Here is an 18,643-nt window from a genome sequence, read left to right as displayed (position 1 = left end):
ACTGTTAAACAGCTTCTATTACAATCAGACTGTTGAACAGCTTCTATTACCAGACCATCAGACTGTTGAACAGCTTCTATTACCATCAGACTGTTGAACAGCTTCTATTACCATCAGACTGTTGAACAGCTTCTATTACCATCAGACTGTTGAACAGCTTCTATCTCCAGACCATCAGACTGTTGACCAGCTTCTATCTCCAGACCATCACACTGTTGACCAGCTTCTATTACCATCAGACTGTTGAACAGCTTCTATTACCATCAGACTGTTGACCAGCTTCTATTACCATCAGACTGTTGAACAGCTTCTATTACCATCAGACTGTTGAACAGCTTCTATTACCATCAGACTGTTGAACAGCTTCTATAACCATCAGACTGTTGAACAGCTTCTATTACCATCAGACTGTTGACCAGCTTCTATTACCATCAGACTGTTGAACAGCTTCTATAACCATCAGACTGATGAACAGCTTCTATAACCATCAGACTGTTGAACAGCTTCTATTACCATCAGACTGTTGAACAGCTTCTATCTCCGACCATCAGACTGATGAACAGCTTCTATCACCATCAGACTGTTGAACAGCTTCTATTACCATCAGACTGTTGAACAGCTTCTATTACAATCAGACTGTTGAACAGCTTCTATTAAGACCATCAGACTGTTGAACAGCTTCTATTACCATCAGACTGTTGAACAGCTTCTATTACCATCAGACTGTTGAACAGCTTCTATTACCATCAGACTGTTGAACAGCTTCTATCTACCATCAGACTGTTGAACAGCTTCTATTCCAGACCATCAGACTGTTGAACAGCTTCTATTACCATCAGACTGTTGAACAGCTTCTATTACCATCAGACTGTTGAACAGCTTCTATTACCATCAGAGTGTTGAACAGCTTCTATTACCATCAGACTGTTGAACAGCTTCTATTACCATCAGACTGTTGAACAGCTTCTATTACCATCAGACGGTTGAACAGCTTCTATTACCATCAGACTGTTGACCAGCTTCTATTACCATCAGACTGTTGAACAGCTTCTATAACCATCAGACTGATGAACAGCTTCTATTACCATCAGACTGTTGAACAGCTTCTATTACCATCAGACTGTTGAACAGCTTCTATTACCATCAGACTGTTGAACAGCTTCTATTACCAGACCATCAGACTGATGAACAGCTTCTATTACCATCAGACTGTTGAACAGCTTCTATCACCATCAGACTGTTAAACAGCTTCTATTACCATCAGACTGTTAAACAGCTTCTATTACAATCAGACTGTTGAACAGCTTCTATTACCAGACCATCAGACTGTTGAACAGCTTCTATTACCATCAGACTGTTGAACAGCTTCTATTACCATCAGACTGTTGACCAGCTTCTATTACCATCAGACTGTTGAACAGCTTCTATCTCCAGACCATCAGACTGTTGACCAGCTTCTATCTCCAGACCATCACACTGTTGACCAGCTTCTATTACCATCAGACTGTTGAACAGCTTCTATTACCATCAGACTGTTGACCAGCTTCTATTACCATCAGAGTGTTGAACAGCTTCTATTACCATCAGACTGTTGAACAGCTTCTATTACCATCAGACTGTTGAACAGCTTCTATAACCATCAGACTGATGAACAGCTTCTATTACCACCAGACTGTTGACCAGCTTCTATTACCATCAGACTGTTGAACAGCTTCTATTACCATCAGACTGTTGAACAGCTTCTATTACCATCAGACTGTTGAACAGCTTCTATTACCATCAGACTGATGAACAGCTTCTATTACCATCAGACTGTTGACCAGCTTCTATTACCATCAGACTGTTGAACAGCTTCTATTACCATCAGACTGTTGAACAGCTTCTGTTACCATCAGACTGTTGAACAGCTTCTATTACCATCAGACTGTTGGACAGCTTCTATTACCAGACCATCAGACTGTTGACCAGCTTCTATTACCATCAGACTGTTGAACAGCTTCTATTACCATCAGACTGTTGAACAGCTTCTATTACCATCAGACTGTTGAACAGCTTCTATTACCATCAGACTGTTGGACAGCTTCTATTACCAGACCATCAGACTGTTGACCAGCTTCTATTACCATCATACTGTTGACCAGCTTCTATTACCATCAGACTGTTGACCAGCTTCTATTACCACCAGACTGTTGAACAGCTTCTATTACCATCAGACGGTTAAACAGCTTCTATTACCATCAGACTGTTGACCAGCTTCTATTACCATCAGACTGTTGAACAGCTTCTATAACTATCAGACTGATGAACAGCTTCTATTACCATCAGACTGTTGACCAGCTTCTATTACCATCAGACTGTTGAACAGCTTCTATCTCCAGACCATCAGACTGATGAACAGCTTCTATTACCATCAGACTGTTGAACAGCTTCTATTACCATCAGACTGTTGAACAGCTTCTATTACCATCAGACTGTTGAACAGCTTCTATTACCATCAGACTGTTGAACAGCTTCTATTACCATCAGACTGTTGAACAGCTTCTATTACCATCAGACTGTTGAACAGCTTCTATTACCATCAGACTGTTGAACAGCTTCTATTACCATCAGACTGTTGAACAGCTTCTATTACCATCAGACTGTTGAACAGCTTCTATTACCATCAGACTGTTGAACAGCTTCTATTACCATCAGACTGTTGAACAGCTTCTATTACCATCAGACTGTTGAACAGCTTCTATTACCATCAGACTGTTGACCAGCTTCTATTACCATCAGACGGTTAAACAGCTTCTATTACCATCAGACTGTTGACCAGCTTCTATTACCATCAGACTGTTGAACAGCTTCTATAACTATCAGACTGATGAACAGCTTCTATTACCATCAGACTGTTGACCAGCTTCTATTACCATCAGACTGTTGAACAGCTTCTATCTCCAGACCATCAGACTGTTGACCAGCTTCTATTACCAGACCATCAGACTGATGAACAGCTTCTATTACCATCAGACTGATGAACAGCTTCTACTACCATCAGACTGTTGAACAGCTTCTATTACCATCAGACTGTTGAACAGCTTCTATTACCATCAGACTGTTGAACAGCTTCTATTACCATCAGACTGTTGACCAGCTTCTATTACCATCAGACTGTTGAACAGCTTCTATTACCATCAGACTGTTGACCAGCTTCTATTACCATCAGACTGTTAAACAGCTTCTATTACAATCAGACTGTTGAACAGCTTCTATTACCAGACCATCAGACTGTTGAACAGCTTCTATTACCATCAGACTGTTGAACAGCTTCTATTACCATCAGACTGTTGAACAGCTTCTATTACCATCAGACTGTTGAACAGCTTCTATTACCATCAGACTGTTGAACAGCTTCTATTACCATCAGACTGTTGAACAGCTTCTATTACCATCAGACTGTTGACCAGCTTCTATTACCATCAGACTGTTGAACAGCTTCTATCTCCAGACCATCAGACTGTTGAACAGCTTCTATTACCATCAGACTGTTGAACAGCTTCTATTCCACCATCAGACTGTTGAACAGCTTCTATTACCATCAGACTGTTGAACAGCTTCTATTACCATCAGACTGTTGAACAGCTTCTATTACCATCAGACTGTTGAACAGCTTCTATTACCATCAGACTGTTGAACAGCTTCTATTCCAGACCATCAGACTGTTGAACAGCTTCTATTACCATCAGACTGTTGAACAGCTTCTATTACCATCAGACTGTTGAACAGCTTCTATTACCATCAGACTGTTGAACAGCTTCTATTACCATCAGACTGTTGAACAGCTTCTATTACCATCAGACTGTTGAACAGCTTCTATTACCATCAGACTGTTGAACAGCTTCTATTCCAGACCATCAGACTGTTGACCAGCTTCTATTACCATCAGACTGTTGACCAGCTTCTATTACCATCAGACTGTTGAACAGCTTCTATTACCATCAGACTGTTGAACAGCTTCTATTACCATCAGACTGTTGAACAGCTTCTATTACCATCAGACTGTTGAACAGCTTCTATTACCATCAGACTGTTGAACAGCTTCTATTACCATCAGACTGTTGAACAGCTTCTATTACCATCAGACTGTTGAACAGCTTCTATTACCATCAGACTGTTGAACAGCTTCTATTACCATCAGACTGTTGAACAGCTTCTATTACCATCAGACTGTTGAACAGCTTCTATTACCATCAGACTGTTGAACAGCTTCTATTACCATCAGACTGTTGAACAGCTTCTATTACCATCAGACTGTTGAACAGCTTCTATTACCATCAGACTGTTGAACAGCTTCTATTACCATCAGACTGTTGAACAGCTTCTATTACCATCAGACTGTTGAACAGCTTCTATTACCATCAGACTGTTGAACAGCTTCTATTACCATCAGACTGTTGAACAGCTTCTATTACCATCAGACTGTTGACCAGCTTCTATTACCATCAGACTGTTGAACAGCTTCTATTACCAGACCATCAGACTGTTGAACAGCTTCTATTACCATCAGACTGTTGAACAGCTTCTATTACCATCAGACTGTTGAACAGCTTCTATTACCATCAGACTGTTGAACAGCTTCTATTACCATCAGACTGTTGGACAGCTTCTATTACCAGACCATCAGACTGTTGAACAGCTTCTATTACCATCAGACTGTTGAACAGCTTCTATTACCATCAGACTGTTGAACAGCTTCTATTACCATCAGACTGTTGAACAGCTTCTATTCCAACCATCAGACTGTTGAACAGCTTCTATTACCATCAGACTGTTGAACAGCTTCTATCCAGACCATCAGACTGTTGAACAGCTTCTATTACCATCAGACTGTTGAACAGCTTCTATTACCATCAGACTGTTGAACAGCTTCTATTACCATCAGACTGTTGAACAGCTTCTATTACCATCAGACTGTTGAACAGCTTCTATTCCAGACCATCAGACTGTTGAACAGCTTCTATCACCATCAGACTGTTGAACAGCTTCTATTACCATCAGACTGTTGAACAGCTTCTATTACCATCAGACTGTTGAACAGCTTCTATTACCATCAGACTGTTGAACAGCTTCTATTACCATCAGACTGTTGACCAGCTTCTATTACCATCAGACTGTTGAACAGCTTCTATTCCAGACCATCAGACTGTTGAACAGCTTCTATTACCATCAGACTGTTGAACAGCTTCTATTACCATCAGACTGTTGACCAGCTTCTATTACCATCAGACTGTTGAACAGCTTCTATTACCATCAGACTGTTGAACAGCTTCTATTACCATCAGACTGTTGAACAGCTTCTATTACCATCAGACTGTTGGACAGCTTCTATTACCATCAGACTGTTAAACAGCTTCTATTACCATCAGACTGTTGAACAGCTTCTATTACCATCAGACTGTTGGACAGCTTCTATTACCATCAGACTGTTGAACAGCTTCTATTACCATCAGACTGTTTAACAGTTTCTATTACCACCAGACTGTTGGACAGCTTCTATTACCATCAGACTGTTGAACAGCTTCTATTACGTCCAGACTGTTGAACAGCTTCTATCACCATCAGACTGTTGAACAGCTTCTATTACCATCAGACTGTTGAACAGCTTCTATTACCATCAGACTGTTGAACAGCTTCTATTACCATCAGACTGTTGAACAGCTTCTATTACCATCAGACTGTTGAACAGCTTCTATTACCATCAGACTGTTGAACAGCTTCTATTACCATCAGACTGTTGAACAGCTTCTATTACCATCAGACTGTTGAACAGCTTCTATTACCATCAGACTGTTGAACAGCTTCTATTACCATCAGACTGTTGAACAGCTTCTATTACCAGACCATCAGACTGTTGAACAGCTTCTATTACCATCAGACTGTTGAACAGCTTCTATTACCATCAGACTGTTGAACAGCTTCTATTACCATCAGACTGTTGAACAGCTTCTATTACCATCAGACTGTTGGACAGCTTCTATTACCAGACCATCAGACTGTTGACCAGCTTCTATTACCATCAGACTGTTGAACAGCTTCTATTACCATCAGACTGTTGAACAGCTTCTATTACCATCAGACTGTTGAACAGCTTCTATTCCACCATCAGACTGTTGAACAGCTTCTATTACCATCAGACTGTTGAACAGCTTCTATTCACCATCAGACTGTTGAACAGCTTCTATTACCATCAGACTGTTGAACAGCTTCTATTACCATCAGACTGTTGAACAGCTTCTATTACCATCAGACTGTTGGACAGCTTCTATTACCATCAGACTGTTGAACAGCTTCTATTGACCATCAGACTGTTGAACAGCTTCTATCACCATCAGACTGTTGAACAGCTTCTATTACCATCAGACTGTTGAACAGCTTCTATTACCATCAGACTGTTGAACAGCTTCTATTACCATCAGACTGTTGGACAGCTTCTATTACCATCAGACTGTTGACCAGCTTCTATTACCATCAGACTGTTGAACAGCTTCTATTACCATCAGACTGTTGGACAGCTTCTATTACCATCAGACTGTTGAACAGCTTCTATTACCATCAGACTGTTGAACAGCTTCTATTACCATCAGACTGTTGAACAGCTTCTATTACCATCAGACTGTTGAACAGCTTCTATTACCATCAGACTGTTGAACAGCTTCTATTACCATCAGACTGTTGAACAGCTTCTATTACCATCAGACTGTTGAACAGCTTCTATTACCATCAGACTGTTGGACAGCTTCTATTACCATCAGACTGTTGAACAGCTTCTATTACCATCAGACTGTTGAACAGCTTCTATTACCATCAGACTGTTGAACAGCTTCTATTACCATCAGACTGTTGAACAGCTTCTATTACAGACCATCAGACTGTTGAACAGCTTCTATTACCATCAGACTGTTGAACAGCTTCTATTACCATCAGACTGTTGAACAGCTTCTATTACCATCAGACTGTTGAACAGCTTCTATTCCGACCATCAGACTGTTGAACAGCTTCTATTACCATCAGACTGTTGAACAGCTTCTATTACCATCAGACTGTTGACCAGCTTCTATTACCATCAGACTGATGAACAGCTTCTATAACCATCAGACTGTTGACCAGCTTCTATTACCATCAGACTGTTGAACAGCTTCTATTCAGACCATCAGACTGTTGAACAGCTTCTATTACCATCAGACTGTTGAACAGCTTCTATTACCATCAGAATGTTGAACAGCTTCTATTACCATCAGACTGTTGAACAGCTTCTATCTCCAGACCATCAGACTGTTGAACAGCTTCTATCACCATCAGACTGTTGAACAGCTTCTATTACCATCAGACTGTTGAACAGCTTCTATTCCGACCATCAGACTGTTGAACAGCTTCTATTACCATCAGACTGTTGACCAGCTTCTATTACCATCAGAATGTTGAACAGCTTCTATTACCATCAGACTGTTGAACAGCTTCTATCTCCAGACCATCAGACTGTTGACCAGCTTCTATCACCATCAGACTGTTGAACAGCTTCTATTACCATCAGACTGTTGAACAGCTTCTATTACCATCAGACTGTTGAACAGCTTCTATTACCATCAGACTGTTGACCAGCTTCTATTACCATCAGACTGTTGAACAGCTTCTATTACCATCAGACTGTTGAACAGCTTCTATTCAGACCATCAGACTGTTGAACAGCTTCTATTACCATCAGACTGTTGAACAGCTTCTATTACCATCAGACTGTTGAACAGCTTCTATTACCATCAGACTGTTGACCAGCTTCTATTACCATCAGACTGTTGAACAGCTTCTATTACCATCAGACTGTTGGACAGCTTCTATTACCATCAGACTGTTGGACAGCTTCTATTACCATCAGACTGTTAAACAGCTTCTATTACCATCAGACTGTTAAACAGCTTCTATTACCATCAGACTGTTGGACAGCTTCTATTACCATCAGACTGTTGAACAGCTTCTATTACCATCAGACTGTTGAACAGCTTCTATTACCATCAGACTGTTGAACAGCTTCTATTACCATCAGACTGTTGACCAGCTTCTATTACCATCAGACTGTTGAACAGCTTCTATTACCATCAGACTGTTGAACAGCTTCTATTACCATCAGACTGTTGAACAGCTTCTATTACCATCAGACTGTTGGACAGCTTCTATTACCATCAGACTGTTGAACAGCTTCTATTACCATCAGACTGTTGAACAGCTTCTATCTCAGACCATCAGACTGTTGACCAGCTTCTATCACCATCAGACTGTTGAACAGCTTCTATTACCATCAGACTGTTGAACAGCTTCTATTACCATCAGACTGTTGAACAGCTTCTATTACCATCAGACTGTTGAACAGCTTCTATTACCATCAGACTGTTGACCAGCTTCTATTACCATCAGACTGTTGAACAGCTTCTATCTCCAGACCATCAGACTGTTGACCAGCTTCTATTACCATCAGACTGTTGAACAGCTTCTATTACCATCAGACTGTTGAACAGCTTCTATTACCATCAGACTGTTGACCAGCTTCTATTACCATCAGACTGTTGACCAGCTTCTATTACCATCAGACTGTTGGACAGCTTCTATTACCATCAGACTGTTGGACAGCTTCTATTACCATCAGACTGTTAAACAGCTTCTATTACCATCAGACTGTTAAACAGCTTCTATTACCATCAGACTGTTGGACAGCTTCTATTACCATCAGACTGTTGACCAGCTTCTATTACCATCAGACTGTTAAACAGCTTCTATTACCATCAGACTGTTGGACAGCTTCTATTACCATCAGACTGTTGACCAGCTTCTATTACCATCAGACTGTTGAACAGCTTCTATTACCATCAGACTGTTGAACAGCTTCTATTACCATCAGACTGTTGAACAGCTTCTATTACCATCAGACTGTTGAACAGCTTCTATTACCATCAGACTGTTGAACAGCTTCTATTACCATCAGACTGTTGAACAGCTTCTATTACCATCAGACTGTTGGACAGCTTCTATTACCATCAGACTGTTGAACAGCTTCTATTACCATCAGACTGTTGAACAGCTTCTATTACCATCAGACTGTTGAACAGCTTCTATTACCATCAGACTGTTGAACAGCTTCTATTACCAGACCATCAGACTGTTGACCAGCTTCTATTACCATCAGACTGTTGAACAGCTTCTATTACCATCAGACTGTTGAACAGCTTCTATTACCATCAGACTGTTGAACAGCTTCTATTACCATCAGACTGTTGGACAGCTTCTATTACCAGACCATCAGACTGTTGAGCAGCTTCTATTACCATCAGACTGTTGACCAGCTTCTATTACCATCAGACTGTTGAACAGCTTCTATTACCATCAGACTGTTGAACAGCTTCTATTAACCATCAGACTGTTGAACAGCTTCTATTACCATCAGACTGTTGAACAGCTTCTATCTCCAGACCATCAGACTGTTGAACAGCTTCTATTACCATCAGACTGTTGAACAGCTTCTATTACCATCAGACTGTTGACCAGCTTCTATTACCATCAGACTGTTGGACAGCTTCTATTACCATCAGACTGTTGAACAGCTTCTATCTCCAGACCATCAGACTGTTGACCAGCTTCTATTACCATCAGACTGTTGAACAGCTTCTATTACCATCAGACTGTTGAACAGCTTCTATTACCATCAGACTGTTGAACAGCTTCTATTACCATCAGACTGTTGGACAGCTTCTATTACCATCAGACTGTTGACCAGCTTCTATTACCATCAGACTGTTAAACAGCTTCTATTACCATCAGACTGTTGGACAGCTTCTATTACCATCAGACTGTTGACCAGCTTCTATTACAATCAGACTGTTGAACAGCTTCTATTACCATCAGACTGTTGAACAGCTTCTATTACCATCAGACTGTTGAACAGCTTCTATTACCATCAGACTGTTGAACAGCTTCTATTACCATCAGACTGTTGAACAGCTTCTATTACCATCAGACTGTTGACCAGCTTCTATTACCATCAGACTGTTGAACAGCTTCTATTACCATCAGACTGTTGAACAGCTTATATTACCATCAGACTGTTGAACAGCTTCTATTACCATCAGACTGTTGAACAGCTTCTATTACCATCAGACTGTTGAACAGCTTCTATTACCATCAGACTGTTGAACAGCTTCTATTACCACCATCAGACTGTTGAACAGCTTCTATTACCATCAGACTGTTGAACAGCTTCTATTACCATCAGACTGTTGAACAGCTTCTATTACCATCAGACTGTTGAACAGCTTCTATTACCATCAGACTGTTGACCAACTTCTATTTACAGACCATCAGACTGTTGAACAGCTTCTATTACCATCAGACTGTTGAACAGCTTCTATTACCATCAGACTGTTGAACAGCTTCTATTCGACCATCAGACTGTTGAACAGCTTCTATTACCATCAGACTGTTGAACAGCTTCTATCTCCAGACCATCAGACTGTTGAACAGCTTCTATTACCATCAGACTGTTGAACAGCTTCTATTACCATCAGACTGTTGACCAGCTTCTATTACCATCAGAATGTTGAACAGCTTCTATTACCATCAGACTGTTGAACAGCTTCTATCTCCAGACCATCAGACTGTTGACCAGCTTCTATCACCATCAGACTGTTGAACAGCTTCTATTACCATCAGACTGTTGAACAGCTTCTATTACCATCAGACTGTTGAACAGCTTCTATTACCATCAGACTGTTGAACAGCTTCTATTACCATCAGACTGTTGAACAGCTTCTATTACCATCAGACTGTTGAACAGCTTCTATCTCCAGACCATCAGACTGTTGACCAGCTTCTATTACCATCAGACTGTTGAACAGCTTCTATTACCATCAGACTGTTGAACAGCTTCTATTACCATCAGACTGTTGAACAGCTTCTATTACCATCAGACTGTTGAACAGCTTCTATTACCATCAGACTGTTGGACAGCTTCTATTACCATCAGACTGTTGGACAGCTTCTATTACCATCAGACTGTTAAACAGCTTCTATTACCATCAGACTGTTAAACAGCTTCTATTACCATCAGACTGTTGGACAGCTTCTATTACCATCAGACTGTTGAACAGCTTCTATTACCATCAGACTGTTGAACAGCTTCTATTACCATCAGACTGTTGAACAGCTTCTATTACCATCAGACTGTTGAACAGCTTCTATTACCATCAGACTGTTGGACAGCTTCTATTACCATCAGACTGTTGAACAGCTTCTATTACCATCAGACTGTTGAACAGCTTCTATCTCCAGACCATCAGACTGTTGACCAGCTTCTATCACCATCAGACTGTTGAACAGCTTCTATTACCATCAGACTGTTGAACAGCTTCTATTACCATCAGACTGTTGAACAGCTTCTATTACCATCAGACTGTTGAACAGCTTCTATTACCATCAGACTGTTGACCAGCTTCTATTACCATCAGACTGTTGAACAGCTTCTATCTCCAGACCATCAGACTGTTGAACAGCTTCTATTACCATCAGACTGTTGAACAGCTTCTATTACCATCAGACTGTTGAACAGCTTCTATTACCATCAGACTGTTGACCAGCTTCTATTACCATCAGACTGTTGACCAGCTTATTACCATCAGACTGTTGGACAGCTTCTATTACCATCAGACTGTTGGACAGCTTCTATTACCATCAGACTGTTGAACAGCTTCTATTACCATCAGACTGTTAAACAGCTTCTATTACCATCAGACTGTTGGACAGCTTCTATTACCATCAGACTGTTGACCAGCTTCTATTACCATCAGACTGTTAAACAGCTTCTATTACCATCAGACTGTTGGACAGCTTCTATTACCATCAGACTGTTGACCAGCTTCTATTACCATCAGACTGTTGAACAGCTTCTATTACCATCAGACTGTTGAACAGCTTCTATTACCATCAGACTGTTGAACAGCTTCTATTACCATCAGACTGTTGAACAGCTTCTATTACCATCAGACTGTTGAACAGCTTCTATTACCATCAGACTGTTGAACAGCTTCTATTACCATCAGACTGTTGGACAGCTTCTATTACCATCAGACTGTTGAACAGCTTCTATTACCATCAGACTGTTGAACAGCTTCTATTACCATCAGACTGTTGACCAGCTTCTATTACCATCAGACTGTTGAACAGCTTCTATTACCAGACCATCAGACTGTTGACCAGCTTCTATTACCATCAGACTGTTGAACAGCTTCTATTACCATCAGACTGTTGAACAGCTTCTATTACCATCAGACTGTTGAACAGCTTCTATTACCATCAGACTGTTGGACAGCTTCTATTACCAGACCATCAGACTGTTGACCAGCTTCTATTACCATCAGACTGTTGAACAGCTTCTATTACCATCAGACTGTTGACCAGCTTCTATTACCATCAGACTGTTGAACAGCTTCTATCTCCAGACCATCAGACTGTTGAACAGCTTCTATTACCATCAGACTGTTGAACAGCTTCTATCTCCAGACCATCAGACTGTTGAACAGCTTCTATTACCATCAGACTGTTGAACAGCTTCTATTACCATCAGACTGTTGACCAGCTTCTATTACCATCAGACTGTTGGACAGCTTCTATTACCATCAGACTGTTGAACAGCTTCTATCTCCAGACCATCAGACTGTTGACCAGCTTCTATCACCATCAGACTGTTGAACAGCTTCTATTACCATCAGACTGTTGAACAGCTTCTATTACCATCAGACTGTTAAACAGCTTCTATTACCATCAGACTGTTGGACAGCTTCTATTACCATCAGACTGTTGACCAGCTTCTATTACCATCAGACTGTTAAACAGCTTCTATTACCATCAGACTGTTGGACAGCTTCTATTACCATCAGACTGTTGACCAGCTTCTATTACCATCAGACTGTTGACCAGCTTCTATTACCATCAGACTGTTGAACAGCTTCTATTACCATCAGACTGTTGAACAGCTTCTATTACCATCAGACTGTTGAACAGCTTCTATTACCATCAGACTGTTGGACAGCTTATATTACCATCAGACTGTTGAACAGCTTCTATTACCATCAGACTGTTGAACAGCTTCTATTACCATCAGACTGTTGACCAGCTTCTATTACCATCAGACTGTTGAACAGCTTCTATTACCAGACCATCAGACTGTTGACCAGCTTCTATTACCATCAGACTGTTGAACAGCTTCTATTACCATCAGACTGTTGAACAGCTTCTATTACCATCAGACTGTTGAACAGCTTCTATTACCATCAGACTGTTGACCAGCTTCTATTACCAGACCATCAGACTGTTGACCAGCTTCTATTACCATCAGACTGTTGACCAGCTTCTATTACCATCAGACTGTTGAACAGCTTCTATCTCCAGACCATCAGACTGTTGAACAGCTTCTATTACCATCAGACTGTTGAACAGCTTCTATCTCCAGACCATCAGACTGTTGAACAGCTTCTATTACCATCAGACTGTTGAACAGCTTCTATTACCATCAGACTGTTGAACAGCTTCTATTACCATCAGAATGTTGAACAGCTTCTATTACCATCAGACTGTTGAACAGCTTCTATCTCCAGACCATCAGACTGTTGACCAGCTTCTATTACCATCAGACTGTTGAACAGCTTCTATTACCATCAGACTGTTGAACAGCTTCTATTACCATCAGACTGTTGAACAGCTTCTATTACCATCAGACTGTTGAACAGCTTCTATTACCATCAGACTGTTGACCAGCTTCTATTACCATCAGACTGTTGAACAGCTTCTATTACCATCAGACTGTTGACCAGCTTCTATTACCATCAGACTGTTGAACAGCTTCTATTACCATCAGACTGTTGAACAGCTTCTATTACCATCAGACTGTTGACCAGCTTCTATTACCATCAGACTGTTGACCAGCTTCTATTACCATCAGACTGTTGGACAGCTTCTATTACCATCAGACTGTTGGACAGCTTCTATTACCATCAGACTGTTAAACAGCTTCTATTACCATCAGACTGTTAAACAGCTTCTATTACCATCAGACTGTTGGACAGCTTCTATTACCATCAGACTGTTGAACAGCTTCTATTACCATCAGACTGTTGAACAGCTTCTATTACCATCAGACTGTTGAACAGCTTCTATTACCATCAGACTGTTGAACAGCTTCTATTACCATCAGACTGTTGAACAGCTTCTATTACCATCAGACTGTTGAACAGCTTCTATTACCATCAGACTGTTGGACAGCTTCTATTGACCATCAGACTGTTGACCAGCTTCTATTACCATCAGACTGTTGAACAGCTTCTATTACCATCAGACTGTTGAACAGCTTCTATTACCATCAGACTGTTGAACAGCTTCTATTACCAGACCATCAGACTGTTGACCAGCTTCTATTACCATCAGACTGTTGAACAGCTTCTATTACCATCAGACTGTTGAACAGCTTCTATTACCATCAGACTGTTGAACAGCTTCTATTACCATCAGACTGTTGGACAGCTTCTATTACCAGACCATCAGACTGTTGACCAGCTTCTATTACCATCAGACTGTTGAACAGCTTCTATTACCATCAGACTGTTGGACAGCTTCTATTACCATCAGACTGTTGGACAGCTTCTATTACCATCAGACTGTTGGACAGCTTCTATTACCATCAGACTGTTGCACAGCTTCTATCTCCAGACCATCAAGCTATCTTCTGTAGTAAGAGACAAAGATACTCACTTACACAAATCACACATCATACACATCTCATACACAAGCTGACTCCTGTACTCACATATACACTCACACACACGCACACACCCATACTCACAAACACACTCACATGCACACACTCACCCTAGCCAGCGCTGCTGTCCCATGTATACAGAGACATTAAACACGGGACACTTCCTGTTTCTTTTATGAGTATTTTTTTATAGCTGTGTATTTATTTACTGTATTCTCACATAGCTCATTCTAATATATCTAATATCTATCTATCTGCATATTGTTACACTGTTATTACACACTGCGTATATACTGGATTCTTGACATAGCCCTCCGACGCTATTATATAATGGCGCCGGAGGGGATGGGAAAGGGAAAGGGGGATACCTAGTCAGTTGTACACCTGAATGCCTTCAACTGAAATGTGTCTTCCGCATTTAACCCAACTGCGCTGAATCAGAGAGATGCAGGGGGCTGCCATAATCGACATCCACGTCTTCAGCGCCCGGGGAACAGTGGGTTAACTGCCTGGGGTGGGTTAAAGCGTCAATACAGGACTAAGATTGTAATATTAGAGCCGGTGTAGTAGGATTCAGACTACAAAGGGAAACCCAGCTGCGAGCGGCCCAGTGATGCGAGCCTACCAGACAAGCTATGTGCCTTTTATGCTCGATTTGAGGCAAGCAACACTGAAGCATGCATGAGAGCACCAGCTGTTCCGAAAGACTGTGTGATCACACTCTCCGTAACCGATGTGAGCAAGACCTTTAAACAGGTCAACATTCACAAAGCCGCTGGGCCAGACGGATTACCAGGATGTGTACTCAAAGCATGCGCGGACTAACTGGCAAGTGTCTTCACTGACATTTTCAACCTCTCCCTGACTGAGTCTGTAATATCTACATGTTTCAAGCAGACCACCATAGTCCCTGTGCCCAAGAAATTGACGGTAACCTGCCTAAATGTTTACCGCCCTGTAGCACTCACGTTGGTAGCTACGAAGTGCTTTGAAAGGCTGGTCATGACTCACATCAACACCATTATCCCAGAAACCCTAGACCCACTCCAATTCGCATACCGCTCCAACAGATCCACAAATGATGCAATCTCTATTGCACTCCACACTGCCCTTTCTCACCTGGACAAAAGGAACACCTATGTGAGAATGCTGTTCATTGACTACAGCTCAGCGTTCAACACCATAGTGACCTCAAAGCTCATCACTAAGCTAAGTACCCTGGGACTAAACACCTCCCTATGCAACTGGATCCTGGACTTCCTGACGGGCCGCCCCCAGGTGGTAAGGGTAGGCAACAACACATCTGCCACGCTGATCCTCAACACTGGGGCCCCTCAGGGGTACGTGCTTAGTCCCCTCCTGTACTCCCTGTTCACCCATGACTGTGTGGCCAAGCAAGACTCCAACACCATCATTAAGTTTGCTGACGACACAACAGTGGTAGGCCTGAGCACCAACAACAATGAGACAGCCTATAGGGAGGAGGTCAGAGACCTGGCAATGTGGTGGCAGGACAACAATCTTTCCCTCAATGTGAGCAAGACAAAGGAGCTGATCGTGGACTATAGGAAAAGGAGGGCTGAACAGGCCCCCATTAACATCGACGGGGCTGAAGTGGAGCGGGTCGAGAGTTTCAAGTTTCTTGGTGTCAACATCACCAACAAACTATCATGGTCCAAACACCCCAAGATAGTTTGGCATGAGTCCCCAGATCCTCAAAAAGTTCTACAGCTGCACCATCGAGAGCATCCTGACCGGTTGCATCAGCGCCTGGTATGGCAACAGCTCGGCATCTGACCGCAAGGCACTACAGAGGGTAGTGAGTACGGCCCAGTACCTCACTGGGGCCAAGCTTCCTGACATCCAGGACCTCTATACTAGGTGGTGTCAGAGGAAGGCCCAAGAAATTGTCAAAGACTCCAGTCACTCAAGTCACAGACTGTTCTCTATGCTGCGCACGGCAAGCAGTACCAGAGCGCCAAGTCTAGGTCCAAAAGGCTTCTTAACAGCTTCTACCCTCCAAGCCATAAGACTGCTGAACAATTAATCAAATGGCTACCCGGACTATTTACATTAACCCCCCCCCCACATAAATTACATTTGGATTAGTGATACAGTGTTATTTGGGTTATTAATTGGATTCGTTCTAACATAATTGATTTCTTGTTTCTAGTTTTTCATTATTTATTTGTGTACTTGTTTGACAGAAGCTAGTAACATAAGAATTATACTGCACATTTGCTATAATTCTGCTATTACATCTGCTGAACTGTCTACGCGACCAATAAACTTTGATTTGATTTAGTTGACATACTTTTGTCTGCACCAGGAAAGAGGTTTACCAGGGAACCATGGTGAATGGCCCCATTCTTCAGCACTGGGTCAGAGAAATAGAATTCAACTCAACTGTGTTTGGTCAAGATTTATTCACTGGATCAGAGTTATGGTGCTGGAATGTACATTTGTAAACATACTTTCCCCCCCCCCTAATGATGAATTGTATTCAGTCTGCTACTAACTGTAAACATGAATCTACTCTTGATGAGGCAGATGGAAAAACACACATCAATATCTGACTGTTCCTCGTTATGATTTGTTGGTACAGGTATTTGTTGCAACATGTAGTGCGGATTTGAATACTATTTGAATCAAAATTGCTCAATCCTCTTCTAGGAAAAAAGCACATTTTATCAGACACACTGTAAATAGAGACATTGTAACACTGTCACAAGACACTCTCCTGGGGAAGTAACAATGTTTCCCTCGGGGACTCCTCATCAATATTATAGACAGCTGTGTTCATAGTAATAGCTATGAGCCATAGGCCTGAACGCAATATAACAACTTGGGGAAGGAGGATAGTTAGGATGGTGGTGGTAGGCTACACTTGACACATATACACACACACACACACACACACACACACACACACACACACACAACTTCCTTACCTTAGAGATGATTAACTCCTCTCCATGTTCCAGACCTCCTTTGAGCTGAAACCCCCAGGGTGCCCCACCCAGGAGTCGAGCCTCCAGGAACAGCGTCTTTCCTCGGTGTATGACTGTGCTGTAGCTTGGGAGACTGCTTTCCATAATCACTAGCACCGCCGAGGTAGCCTAGCCTGGTGGCTCGGTCCTATTCAGTCCAGCAGACCCACTGCATAGAGGAAATGAAGCCGAAAAGATGGAAGAACCGATTTTTCTCTTCTCCTTTTCTTAAAGTTTTCCGAAGAGCATAGCAAGAGGGGAATGTCCGCTCCTAAAGGATAAATCATTTCCTAGCATCACCGAGTCAGCAAATGAAACATGGTTTGCCAATCTAACTGCAGTCTAGTTGAAACAAGTTCACTTTCGTTCCAACAGTCAGCAACAAGTGATGACAATTAAACAGTCCACAAAATAACATTAAATGGATAGAACACACGACAAAATAATCCTGTTTACTGAAAATGTAGATAGCTTGACTTTTGGTCGTTTTGTCAGCCCCTCTCCCTCTTCCGACACAACTTTAGCATCACAATAGAATTTGCTCCAATCCACTGCGCTGGGAGAAAGGGAGCGCTCTTCCCTCGCCAGAGAGCTGGTAGCATTGCGATCAGGTCAGTTTGCCCGGTCAGAAAACAACGTTTTGCGCACCAGACTTCGACACATGATTTACCTACTTTCTCTAAAACTACCCCAAGATTCTCAGCAACCTTTAAATATAGAAGTCTACTTGTTGCCTTGATGCGCTTTACCTCTCCACTCCAGTTCCATGTATGTACGTTTTTCCTCCCACTCCTCTCTCCTCTCAGTCAATGGATGGAGTCGG

General features: G+C 41.7%; 1 protein-coding gene across 1 annotated transcript in view; it reads right to left on the bottom strand.

Moving 5' to 3' along the window:
- shroom3 (shroom family member 3) overlaps window positions 1-18,643 on the bottom strand; it is a 209,404-nt gene extending 190,761 nt beyond the window's left edge. Inside the window, exon 1 of the mRNA XM_014138941.2 lies at window positions 17,782-18,643. Within this exon, the coding sequence (XP_013994416.2) occupies window positions 17,782-17,925 (144 nt within the window). The 5' untranslated portion in view covers window positions 17,926-18,643. The remainder of the gene's footprint in view (window positions 1-17,781) is intronic.

This window comes from Salmo salar, chromosome ssa13 (assembly GCF_905237065.1).
Source record: "Salmo salar chromosome ssa13, Ssal_v3.1, whole genome shotgun sequence".
In the NCBI taxonomy this organism is placed as follows: Eukaryota; Metazoa; Chordata; class Actinopteri; order Salmoniformes; family Salmonidae; genus Salmo; species Salmo salar.
The sequence above is the reverse complement of the archived record's forward strand: the minus strand, read 5'-3'. Positions and strand labels throughout refer to the sequence as shown.